The following is a 12,552-nucleotide window of genomic DNA, read 5'->3' as shown; positions in this document are numbered from 1 at the left end:
AAAATATTTTATAAAATGAATCTTCATTTAAGAATCTATATACATGAAGAAATATGCCTTAACGACAAGCATCAACAAGACACGTGATCCACAAAAGTCTCGATTTCCCTTTTTATGACCAATATTAGCTTCATAAGGTCGATGTATGGAAAGCCAGGTATAGTTTTATATAGGAATCCGATAATGAAAACAAGACATAACTGAAATACTATGTGCTGTGTATAATTTAAAAATAATTTAAATACCGCATTAGTACACAGATTTTTTATTATTTTTTTTCATTTCAAAATATTTTATTGTCGGATGTCAAAGACGATCGGAATTGGGCAACAGGCGACATGCCTATACACGCCCTCTCCTTACATATTAACAGTACATACAAATCAATATACATATATACATAAATAATCTGAATTGTTACATTTATTTAATGATGATGATATCCTAAAACATCAAGCTAGATATTGATAAACATCATTAACAAAATGTCTCCTAGTTTATATCATTACAAACAGAAGAAAAAAAAAGATTTTACAAGATGTTCAACAAATTCAACGAAATATATTCAACAAAATTTATCGAAATATATTGGTATCTCTAACAAAGCACTGAACTTTTATCATTTTTTTAACATGGCTTTAAAAAAACACGATATTAACATTAATAAACAGATTTTTTATAGTTTATTCACCCCCGAAATTACCAACATTTGAGAACTGCAATACTGTTCTGTTAATTTTACAAGTTCAAATAAGACATTGATGCATAAAACAATATTGCTAAATTTCATTATATCTATAACTTCGGTGAAGTGAAATGAGTACATATATTGCCAGAAAAGGAAACCAAGTGGTGGTCTCCAATTCCATTTAACATTTTACAGACTAGTGTATTCGTAATTATATAGTGAATTCTATAGATAGGTGTCCATCTAAACGTATTAGGACATGAAAAATAAGAATTTCACAGAGTATAAATTCTGTGTTGTACTGATATTTGAAAGGTATCATCCATGTCCATCTGTCTATATTGGATTTTTGACCAGCATAAAAATGCTGCTGTCACACTTTCCGCTCTTGGGATACAATATGGTGATACGTCCATTGTCCATATTTAACCATTTCGGAGAGTCTTCGTTTACAACTTTGGATTAAAAAGATCAGTGAAAAACACAGAACAGAAATTAGTATTTATTTTCTCCCATGAATAACCCTTATAAGACACCAAGAGATCAAATAGTACACTGTATACAAAAGAAAATTGAAATCTCCATTTAATCATCTGATGGTGTAGGTTGCCTTATTGAAAGCAAATGAAAAATATTTCATTTTGTTTTGAAATGTTCGCATCCGGAGAACATTATTACAGTATTAATATAAAGCAATGTGTTACAGAAAGTCAGTTTCTGTTGTGGTTCCTGTTGATATGTCAAGAATATTTGGTTTGGTTTGCCCTTTTCTTATGATGGACAAATAAACAAGCAACTTAGATTGTATGCATAGAGGTATTTAAGTTTAATAGCCCATATCTTTCTTCTGTTGCAGATATCTTTCTTCTATATTCAAGCTATATTTTGGTATGTTACATATAATGAGGGGGTATTTTCGGGGCCATTCTGTCCTTCCCATAGACAAACACTGCCTTCATTACACACGAGCTACATTTAAGACAGGTGAAGTATAAAGTCTTCAAGTGCTTTCTATCTTGCCATGTGCAAACACGTAACATGTCACCGACTTTACTCTCCCCCAGTAACGTGACGTCATACTTCTCTAACGGATATCGACAAATGTCGTCATTGAAATGCTTATAAAATCCGCGCTGAGCTGCCTCGGTAGCGCAGTCAGTGAAGAACTGGATATATCTATGTGTGGTCACGTGCTGATTCGTGTCAAGGTCGCTGTGACGCGTAATCACTGTTATATCAAATATTGATTCAGGCATCTCCGGTATAGCTGGCATCTGGTACGGAAGGTTGCCATCCTGCATTGACCTGTCCCCTAATTTCACTAGAAATGATTTAGATATGGGACTGGATTTCCTTGTACGTCGGTCCACAGTGACAAATTTTATGAAAAATTCGCCAAGTTTCTCTTTGGTATCCTGATTATACATAGTTGTCAGCATACTGTATGACGTATTACCGATATGATGGAGGGATGTGGACATTGCCAATTTCATGTCCGGTTTCTGGTATCTTGATATCAAATGAACCTCCGGTGTAAGGGAGCATGAAATCTGAACGGCAAATGGCAGCATACGGCCATTTTGATATAGGTCTCGTCTGCTGCAAAACACTGTACTTCTCGGAGGGTGTTGTGCAGCCACAAACATTTCTATGGTGCTCCATACAGACAGATTATCTGAAAACAAAGTAAATAATCTAATATAATTACAGGACATTTACAATTAAACTTGTGTCATTAGTACGAAGAAAACTGTGCATGCTTTGCATTGAAGTATCAGGGAGGACCTAAAAAATTGCTAAGGCCGAAAGCTGACCCTAAGTAATATAAGCATTTGATACAAGAACATTAATATTTGAAACAATGCTATACGTCTGAAATGAAGAAAATGTTATAGGAGGGCAGTCACCTCCCGGACACCATTAACCATTGAACGATAACAGGTTTCTAAGGCGCACCAAAATGATCTAGTTTAAAAAACCCACACAAAAACACATTCAAAAATACATTCAAATAAGTTCGTCATTACCGCTGCAGAGTATATATATGTTGCTACTAAACCTAATGTATGAAAATTTCCAATATCAACATTGACAGCTAGGCTTTGGCGTACTAATACCTTCATCAGAGTTCAAAAAGGTCTTGAAAAGACCAGATTTCCTCAAGTGTGACAATTTAAAGAAGAATACTCAAAATAATCTTAGAAATCAAATAGATATGAAAATATATTATAATCAAGATATTTAAAATGAATTGGATTGTTTCTTCATATTCGTTTATCCGGATTATTATGTAAGTATTTCGTTTATCCATGGCAACCGACCAGAAGCGGTAGAATCTTCTATTTTTATCTAAATAATCGGCTGACCAATGAATTTATATTGTTGTCTATGCAGACGTATACTATTTATGTTCGTTACGGTAATGACTTGTTATATGTAAATATAAGCATTGGTTCTAGCATATGTATCAGGGTGCGCAAGCGCGCATTATTGGATGTGCTAGAACATCCAATGCTGTATGTTTCACATTAATCCATATCAAAATATAACAGTCAATGCTTAAGTCAAAGTTAAAAGTCAATCAACAACCAGATTATAAGAAACACCGAAAAGAGAATTAGAATCTCTTTTATTTCAAACAAAAAAGAGTTAGGCCAGTTGTGATATTTCAATGATAATCATATTACGACTTACTGCTGCGATTAAAGAAGACTTGCGGCAATCCGTGTATGATGACATCTATTCGCGCCAACGTTTCGTGTACAACTTCTAAGTAAGGCATGATCTGTAAATAGTTACAGTTATCATGGAAACAGAGTGAGCAGTTGGAGAGTATATATGACTTAGTGATAGAAACATAACGCAATATGGGTAATTGTTACAGTTACCAGTGTATGATAACATGCAGACAGCAAATGGCAGATTACAAACTCAGTGTATAAAAGGTTTATTTCGGTATACAGAAGACGCTGATAACGAAACCCAAAATAACGTAATTTGAAAAACAAACAAACATAGTGCGATAAATATGGTGTAATATCAACGCACTTTGACATAATTCTAAGTGGGTTATGAAAAAGGTTTCCAAAATTAGCATGCGTCCTGTACATGGGGTTTAATCTGTTCAGAACGAGTGCCCATCACTCCTTTGTGTAATCGAAGTTATGCACTACTACCAGCAGTTTTGCTATTTAAGTTGATAACAATATATCAGTTTACATACCACTTTGTTAACATATTGATATCAATTTGATATTTATTTGCTTAAACACTGCAATAATATCAAAGTTTGTCACCCTACTTTAGGATTTTTTGTTATTCAAAATAATTCGTTTAAAGAATTTTAAATGTCAAGGTCATTCATTTGAACATACTTGATTGCACTTTATCCCAGCATGCTGTTGGTCAAAAAGCAGTGCACAGGGTATTTCGGTTATTGAGAAGAAGTCGTTTGAATGAAATTTTTACGAACGGGCGACGGCGGATGTCGGACGGCACAGGAAGCATGATGACTATAGGTCACACTCACCCTTCGGGGCAGAAGGCCTTAAAACTTGAAATAACTTACTCAGTCTGTATTGGATTGATCCTGTTACGATAGGAAGCCCTAATGTCAGTTTCTGTATGGCTGTTACTTGACTGGATCACATGAAATGTTTACAGTTTTGTTTCAACATGTTAAAAGTAAGATGGTATCATTTAAATATAAATTAAACACATTATATCTCACCTGGTTTTTTACATATCAGTTTCGTAATGTCGATAAGCTGGTACGCTGTCACACCACTTTACCCTTTAGATCTGGGGCCCAACGAAGGGCAACTGTAGCGATAAAATATACCAATAGAGATACATTATACCAGTGTATTTATTCTGCTACATTTGTCAACGTAGATTTGTGAAACTAGAGTTTTATATTTGTAGTTATATTACAAAGCGATAAAAAAATACTCATTTTAACAATTACTATTTAGCTTAGAGCAGAGTGCACTTCTCAACACACACAAAACCCTTTACTTCTCAACATGATATTATATTTTTGTCATATGGGATATTTTGTTATGGATTAACACCCTCCATTTCTCATCGGTGCATTTATATCCTAAGAAGTTTTGATAACTTCATCAATCAAGTTCAAAGGAATCAAATCAACATTCAAATTCCTCATGTAGACAAAATATTTATAATAATAGAACTAGTGATTTCTCTATTTTGTGGTTATCTAAATTTCATAATCTGGTTTGCTAGAATAAGTTTCCGTCGAAAAAATATCTGTTTAAAGTGCCGAAATGCCAACGTTACTCGTTAATAAACCATTTGGAAAGTAAAATAAAATATCGCAGTGTTGTTATGACATACAATATATCAACCAAAAGCATAGACGGTAAGCAAGAAAAATGTGTTGATTTCTTGTATCTCAACACAAAATGAAAAACACGTGCGGTTTTCATTAAAACATAGCGATGTTGTGTGTTCTGGACTGGACCATAGATATAAGTTTAGATTGTATTTTCGTGAAATCATAGTGTGTTAATCCCAAAGATAAATCTTTTACAAATCAGCTTTGAAAATTTATGTTCTTGAGTCAAAATAATCGCGAATTTACTTTACCCTACTCAAATCAAAATCCTCAATGTTACCTACAGAATTGTAACATTACGACGTTACATTTCATTTACATTTACGTAACGACATAGCAATGAACCAGGAGAAGCACATTGGGAATCTGATTAATTATTTAACATGAAACCTGTGTTTAATTACCTGTTGATAGACTCCATCAAGCGAAACTATTCAGTATTTGCATATTACAGAGTAATCTGCCCTTGCTGGTAGGTATTGATTGTAACGTCATACGTTTGCGAGCATAGCGTCATGTTATTTGGAGAAAACAACGTTAAATATGCTAACCAAATAATGACGTCATAATGGACACATATCAACAAGGGAAATAACTCTGAAATATGCAAAGACGGAATTCCGTACAGAATATTACGAGAATTACAAGATAGATCATTCAATTTCAAAACGTTCAAACAACATTTTCCTGTGATATTAATATTCAAATGTTTTGAATGAAAATACACAACGGGCGCAATGAATATCTCTTCTAACAGGATTGGCTTCATTTCACTTGTATATCCCAACTGGTAACGAGTTTATTCCTTAGACATATGGAGAGTGACGTCGATTGAACACCCTCAGGGATGCTTAAGCTTTTATACGTTTTTGTTAAAATTAAACATTTTTTAAGTATACAGTTCTGACTTGGAAAAAATTGTCATTTGCTTTTATATTTCATAACTTTAAACACTGTTTAGCATATGTATTTTACATTTAAGAGATTATATTTAAGACAGGTGATTCAATTTGAAATATGTTATAATGTATCCATTCAAACATAACAATGATGCCATCAACTACGACAATACAGTCACAAAAAAATAGCTATTTGATTATGAGACATTAATCGGTAATGATCTTTTATCAAAGTTAAAACAATACGAATTTTCAAGGTCAAAGGAACAAAACCTATGCTGACAACAATGGCTACCATGTTTGATAATATAATAATTTTGACCTTCATTCAAGGTCACATGGGCCAAAAATCCTAAAATCATCAAATGACTTCTTGTGAAGTTTTAGAAGTCCTTATGTCCTGCAGGTAGGGCGTAAGAATTGTACCTGCTGTTCCTACTCTATAATCGTAGAATTCAACTAAATTTAGGATCTTATCTTTTCTCTTTATCTTCAGTACTTTCTTCTTCCTAACGTATCCTTGACACTACCTCACATTTGGTCTCTTGTTGAGCGCTCGCTCCTGTGAGTAAGATTTTAAGTGGTAGTTTCTGCTCCTCCTGCTTAGCGCTCAGCATAAAAGGAGTCGGATGACTGACTGATTCGCCCGTTGTCAGTATAATGTGACCAGGTGAAGTGTGTTGCTTGGTGTCTTCGGCGGCATGCTTCAGTTTTATATGTAGCGCTACCACTATACAAGAAAAAAAGCCATAAATATACCGCAAAACACACTCCAATACTTTATACACGCAACACGCCGCATACATGCTGATATATTACTACCAGCCCTCAACCCCTGAGCCTCTGAGTCGGGAGTTTGAATCCCATATGGGACAGTTGCCATGGACAAACCGCTGATCGGTGTTGTATCTGGGTTCTCCGGATTTTCTCCACCAACAAACCTGGCACGTCCTTGTATGACATTGTTTGTTGATAGGACGTTTAACTAATAAAACAAATTGTTAATATGAATGACCTTAGCCATAATCCCTTTCTCGTGAAAAGCCCGTCAAATTGTCTAGTGACAATATGTAGGGTTTTTTTTCAATTCTTATAGCAATTTAAAAATGTTCGGAATAAAATAAATATGACTATCAGTTGGTTGGCTGATGATTCAACGATGAGACCTTACGCATGTTTCGAATACAATGTTTGACATTTGTATCCTGGTCCACTAGATCGACTGATCATACCGTCGGATTTGGTTACTAATCAGTATCGGACACCGGACAAAAAATCCTTGACGAATTGAACCCTGTTTATCATATTAATATGTCACAAGCCTTTATTCGTTTTATATCACAATATAAAATGACACCATTTAGATATTGATAAAGCTAATTAGCTTGGACGGCTGATATGTTAATGTGAGATCGTTTATATTAAAACAAATCGAAAATGAATAAGGATATAGCAATTCACTAGATGGTACTACATGTTTATTTTGTCTGGTTCTCTTTGGGATCGGTACATTTTCCAGGAGATTTGCTCTATTACATGACAGATGCTTTGTGACATTCCTCAAATTTCCCAAAACGGAGTTTCGTTTGTGTTATATCATACTGGTCTATAGGATTCACCACGCCAATTCACATCATAACATACGAATGGTATCTCTCTAACCGCCAGGTATAGTGCTGCTGTGTTACTTTGCTCCGGTGTCAGGGACACTTGTTCCATGACGATTCTTAAGTCTTTTGGAAAGTTGTTATATGATCACTTTAGTCATTTGGATAGCTATTCTAAGACATAATTCCAGTACCAAGGATAAAGTCTCCAGGCAAAAAAGAAAACGATATATTTTCAATTTTTGGGATTTCTTATCGATTTTTGGCCACATCGCTCCAGACAGTTGAAAGTTGTCTGTAATATCGTTCAAGTATCAAAATTTATATTTAAGTAAGTTGTTCTGTGACATCGCTTTTTTGAAAAATTGTTCTCCAGTTTCCATGAAAATTTTTTTTTTTTGACTTCACAAAAATTTTGTTGGATACCTTTGATTTTCAAGACCTAATATATCGTTGCTGTTACCTAAACATCTGAAACCAGACATGGCATTCCTATTGTGGGTTTTTACTATGGGTATTGCAGCGGTTTTGAGTGAACAATCAACACAGAGTTGGAACAGTTCTAATATATCGGTGCCCAAACCGAATGACCACCACAAGATCGCAGACGAGGACAAACATTTTGTAGATAATGTTTTCCATATGAAACTCGAGACCAGTGGTGCACGAGTAAAACGAAGGATTCATGAGGGATGTCTTAAAGGTAGGATTTTTTTAACACACAAAGTTTACCTGAGTGATAATTGGAATTCAATATGTGTAAAGACCAGATCTTCTAAATTTATTCAGATTTACTTCAAGGTATCTATTGCTACGTTCTCGTTGAAAATGTTTTTGCTATACGTTTAAGATGTAAGTAAATAGCAGAAACGTTTTAACATAGATCACACACATGGAAACATCGCGGATACAGGGATACATATTTAGACTTGCGTCTGGAGTCGAACTAGCGACTCTTTGATTATTAGTTAAATACTACCATTTGAAACATTGACAATTTTTCTTCACAAATCCACCAAGATCTCTGATCCGATCACTGTCGTTTGTCGACCAACAGGTCTCCCGCCCGACCTTTTTTGACGTTTGTCAGACCATCATGTCACTATCTCAAATCCTTTTGTGGTAACCCTGACCATGTTATCTCCTGTCGGATTCGTCTGCCATTACCTCGACTATATTTTTACTGTCTTATATTTCGTTAAACATCGTGTCTCCAATCTTTTAGCAGTTGCCATGGTCATCGGTTTAAAATTTCAACTATCGGGTCTCCCGCCCATAATATGTTTGTCATTAACCTTACCATCGCGCCAGTAGCCAGAGCATCTGGTCTTCTGTCCCGATTCTTGTTGCCATTAACATCATGTATCCTGTCCCAGTTCGTTTTGTCATTAACCTAGCTTTCGTGATATTAGCCCAAACATTGTGTCAGATGCTTTAAAACTATCTATCGATTGATACACTCATTTCAATTATGAATATATACTGCTCAAAGCTTTGTCTCGATCTGAATATGTCAAAATACTTCATACCTAATGTTGGTACCATAGTTGTCTGGATACCTGATTACAGGAGATCAACCAGAAACCAAAGACAAGAAATGTCCAGCACCAGGGAAATATCCTCAACTTGTGGAATACCGATGTTGTGTTGACTGTCGAGATCTGGAAACACAATCCGAATGTGGTAAATTTATTTTGTTTATCCTTCATTTATATCATTCTTGCGTCGTTTGGCCCGAAGGGTCAGGATGTCCTATTGTCATCATGCATCGTCCGTCGTCCTACGGCGTGCGCCGTAAGCAGCCTTCTGTATACTTTTCATCCAAACAACTTTTCTCAAAAACCGAAATGTCCAGGGTACTGATATTAGGCCTGTAGCATGCTGGGATGAAGGGCTTCCAAGTCTGTTCCAATGATTGACCTTGCCCTTCATTCAAGGTCGTAGGGGCAAAAAGCCTTAAAATTTTAAACGACTTCTCCTCAAGAACCAAAACGCCCAGGGTACTCATATTGGGCCTGCGGTATGCTGGGACTAAGTGTTACAGAGTGTGTTAAAATAGATGACTCTGACTTTCGTTCAAGGTCACAGGGGTCAAATAGGCTAAAATCTTTAAACGACTTCTTGTGAATAATTATGAGGCTTGGAGACCTGATATTTGACCTGTAGCATGCTAGAATGCGGAGCTATCAATTTTGTTCAAATACATGTGAATGACCTTGACCTTCATTCAAGGTCACAGGGGTCAAATAGGCTAAAACCTTTAAAAAAACTTCTCAAGAACCAAAAGGCCCAGGGTACTCATATTGACCTGTTGTATGCTTGGGTGAAGGGCTACCACGTTTACTGAAATAAATTACCATGACCTTTATTCAAGGTCACAGGGGTAAAAAGGCTAAACATTTTAAACCACTTCTCAAGAACCAAAATGTCCAGGGTACTCATATTGGCCCTGCGGTATGCTGGGGCGAAGCGCTACATGTACCAAGGTCAAAGGGGTCAAATTTGATAAATCCTTTATTTTCTTAGTTTTTTTTTCTTCAAATAAATGACCTTGACTTTTATTCAAGGTCACAGGGGGCATTTAGGCTAAATTCTTTAAACGATTTATTCTCAAGAACCAAAAGGTACTCATATTGGGCCTGCGGTATGCTGGGACAAAGGGCTACCAAGTTTGTTAAAAAAATGACCTTGATCTGCATTCAAGATCACATGGGTCAAATAGGCTAAAACCTTTAAACGACTTCTTGTGAATCAATAAGAGGCATAGAGACCTGGTATTTGGCCTGTGTGTGTGTGCTGGAATGAAAAGCTGCCAAGTTTGTTCAAATACATGTAAATGACCTTGACCTCCATTCAAGGTCACAGGGGTCAAAAAGGCTAAAATCTTTACACGACTTCTTGTGAATAACTAAGAGGCCTAGAGACCTGATATTGGGCCTGTGGCATGCTGGGATGAAGCGCTACCACCTTTACTCAAATAGATTACCATGACCTTCATTCAAGGTCACAATGCTAAAAAAGGCTAAACATTTTAAACCACTTCTCAAGAACCAAAATGTCCAGGGTACTCATATTGGCCCTGCGGTATGCTGGGGCGAAGCGCTACATGTACCAAGGCCACAGGGGTCAAATTTGATAAATCCTTTAAACGAATTCTTGTGAATAATTAAGAGGCATAGAGACCTGATATTTGGCCTGTAGCATGCTAGGATGAAGGGCTACCAAGTTTGTTCAAATGAATGACCTTGAGATTCATTCAAAGTCACAGGGGTCAAAAAGGCTAAATTCTTTCAACGACTTTTTGTAAATAACTAAGTGGCCTAGAGACTGGACATTGGATTTTTAGCATGGTGATGATCAAGAGACTTTCATGCATGGTCTAATTCATCAAATATATCAGAACCTGAACTTCTTTTGTATTGCCTTAATTTGTTGTCACTACTACATATATATTCTTTGAGGTGTTGTATTGTGCCAATAGTCAAATCACCGTTAAGGCCCATGAGCCTCTTGTTTCTTGACATGTTCAGGAGATCAACTCAAATCTTGAAATTATCAAAGATGTCAGCACATTTTATTTATCTATTATTAGGGTTTTTCACCTATGATGAAACTGGAATCTCTGTCATTTAATTAGTAAATAGTATGTTTAAAATATTTATAGTATGTTGTAGGGCAGTGTCTGAGGTTTCATATGAACATGAACCTCATTCAAGGTCATATGGTTCAAAAGACCTAAAATGTTCAAATCACTTCTTGTATTTTCCGAAACGCCTATAAACCTAACATTAGGTCTGTAACATGTCTGTAGCATGCTGACATAAATGGCTACCAAGTTTGTTAAGATAATTGACCTTAATCTATATCTAATGTCACAGGGGCAAAAAATCCCAAAACTTTCAGATGACTGCTTGTGAAGTTCTAGAAGGCCTAGAGACCTAATATCAGGCATGTAACATGCTGAAATAAATGCCTACCAATCTTGTTAATATAATTGATAGTCCCGTAACCAAAATAAATCTAAAATCATCAAACGACTTCTTGTGGAGTTCTAGAAGGCCTAGAAACCTCATATCAGGCATGTAACATGCTGAAATAAATGCCTACCAATCTTGTTAATATAATTGATAGTCCCGTAACCAAAATAAATCTAAAATCATCAAACGACTTCTTGTGGAGTTCTAGAAGGCCTAGAAACCTCATATAAGGTATGTGGCATGCTGGCATCAATGGTTTCCAGTTTTGTGAATATAAATTACCTTGATCTTCATTCAAAGTCACCTGCCCCAAAATCCTTAAACATTTAAACTACTTCTCGTCAAGCCATGAAAGGCCTAGAGACATAAGAGTGGGCCTGTAGCATTTTGAGATAGGGGCTTATTAATTTTTTAATTGGATTACTTTGGCCGATATTCCTTGTTCGTGAAAGGTCCTTCAAATTGTCCGCTGACATATTCTAGTTAATGATTTTATAGTTTTATTTTTTTATTAATCTATGCATCAAAAGATACTGAAGAGTTGGTAATTTAATATAACGACCCTGGCATATTATCATGAAAAACGGCATTCTAATACTTATAAACATATATATATCAATAAGTTACCCAAACTGAATGGGTTATGTATTTAACAAAGTAATAAATCAACTAATATTAAATATTGACGACAATATGAAAAAGTTTAAGTCCTGAGATTTATTTTTCAGAACCTTACAACTGTACGGAGATCCATGCCTGTTCAACATCGCCTCTCCGTGTTCTGCTGGACCTGAGCGAAAGAAATATTTCCGGTCTCCCACAAGACGTGTTTAACAGTGTACCGGAAGTCACTGATCTCGATCTTTCCCATAACAACATACACGTCCTTCCTAACAATGTGTTTTCTAGCATACCGGAAGTCACTGATCTCGATCTGTCCCATAACAGAATACAAGTCCTCCCTAGCAACCTGTTTTATGGGCTCTATAAACTTCAAAACATTTCTTTGTCTGGTAATGAG

The 12,552-nt window shown here is 35.8% G+C and overlaps 1 protein-coding gene across 1 annotated transcript; it reads right to left on the bottom strand.

The window, feature by feature from the left end:
* Nucleotides 1-1,549: 1,549 nt before the first annotated feature.
* On the bottom strand, nucleotides 1,550-3,470 carry LOC138331223 (uncharacterized). Its single transcript, XM_069278710.1, has 2 exons — nucleotides 3,383-3,470; nucleotides 1,550-2,363 (listed from the first exon to the last, which is right to left on the bottom strand). The coding sequence occupies exons 1-2, from the start codon at nucleotides 3,468-3,470 to the stop codon at nucleotides 1,582-1,584; spliced, it is 870 nt and encodes a 289-aa protein (XP_069134811.1). The 3' UTR covers nucleotides 1,550-1,581.
* Nucleotides 3,471-12,552: the final 9,082 nt, after the last annotated feature.

The sequence above is a fragment of the Argopecten irradians genome, chromosome 9 (genome assembly GCF_041381155.1).
Source record: "Argopecten irradians isolate NY chromosome 9, Ai_NY, whole genome shotgun sequence".
NCBI classification, from domain to species: Eukaryota; Metazoa; Mollusca; class Bivalvia; order Pectinida; family Pectinidae; genus Argopecten; species Argopecten irradians.
The sequence above is the reverse complement of the archived record's forward strand: the minus strand, read 5'-3'. Positions and strand labels throughout refer to the sequence as shown.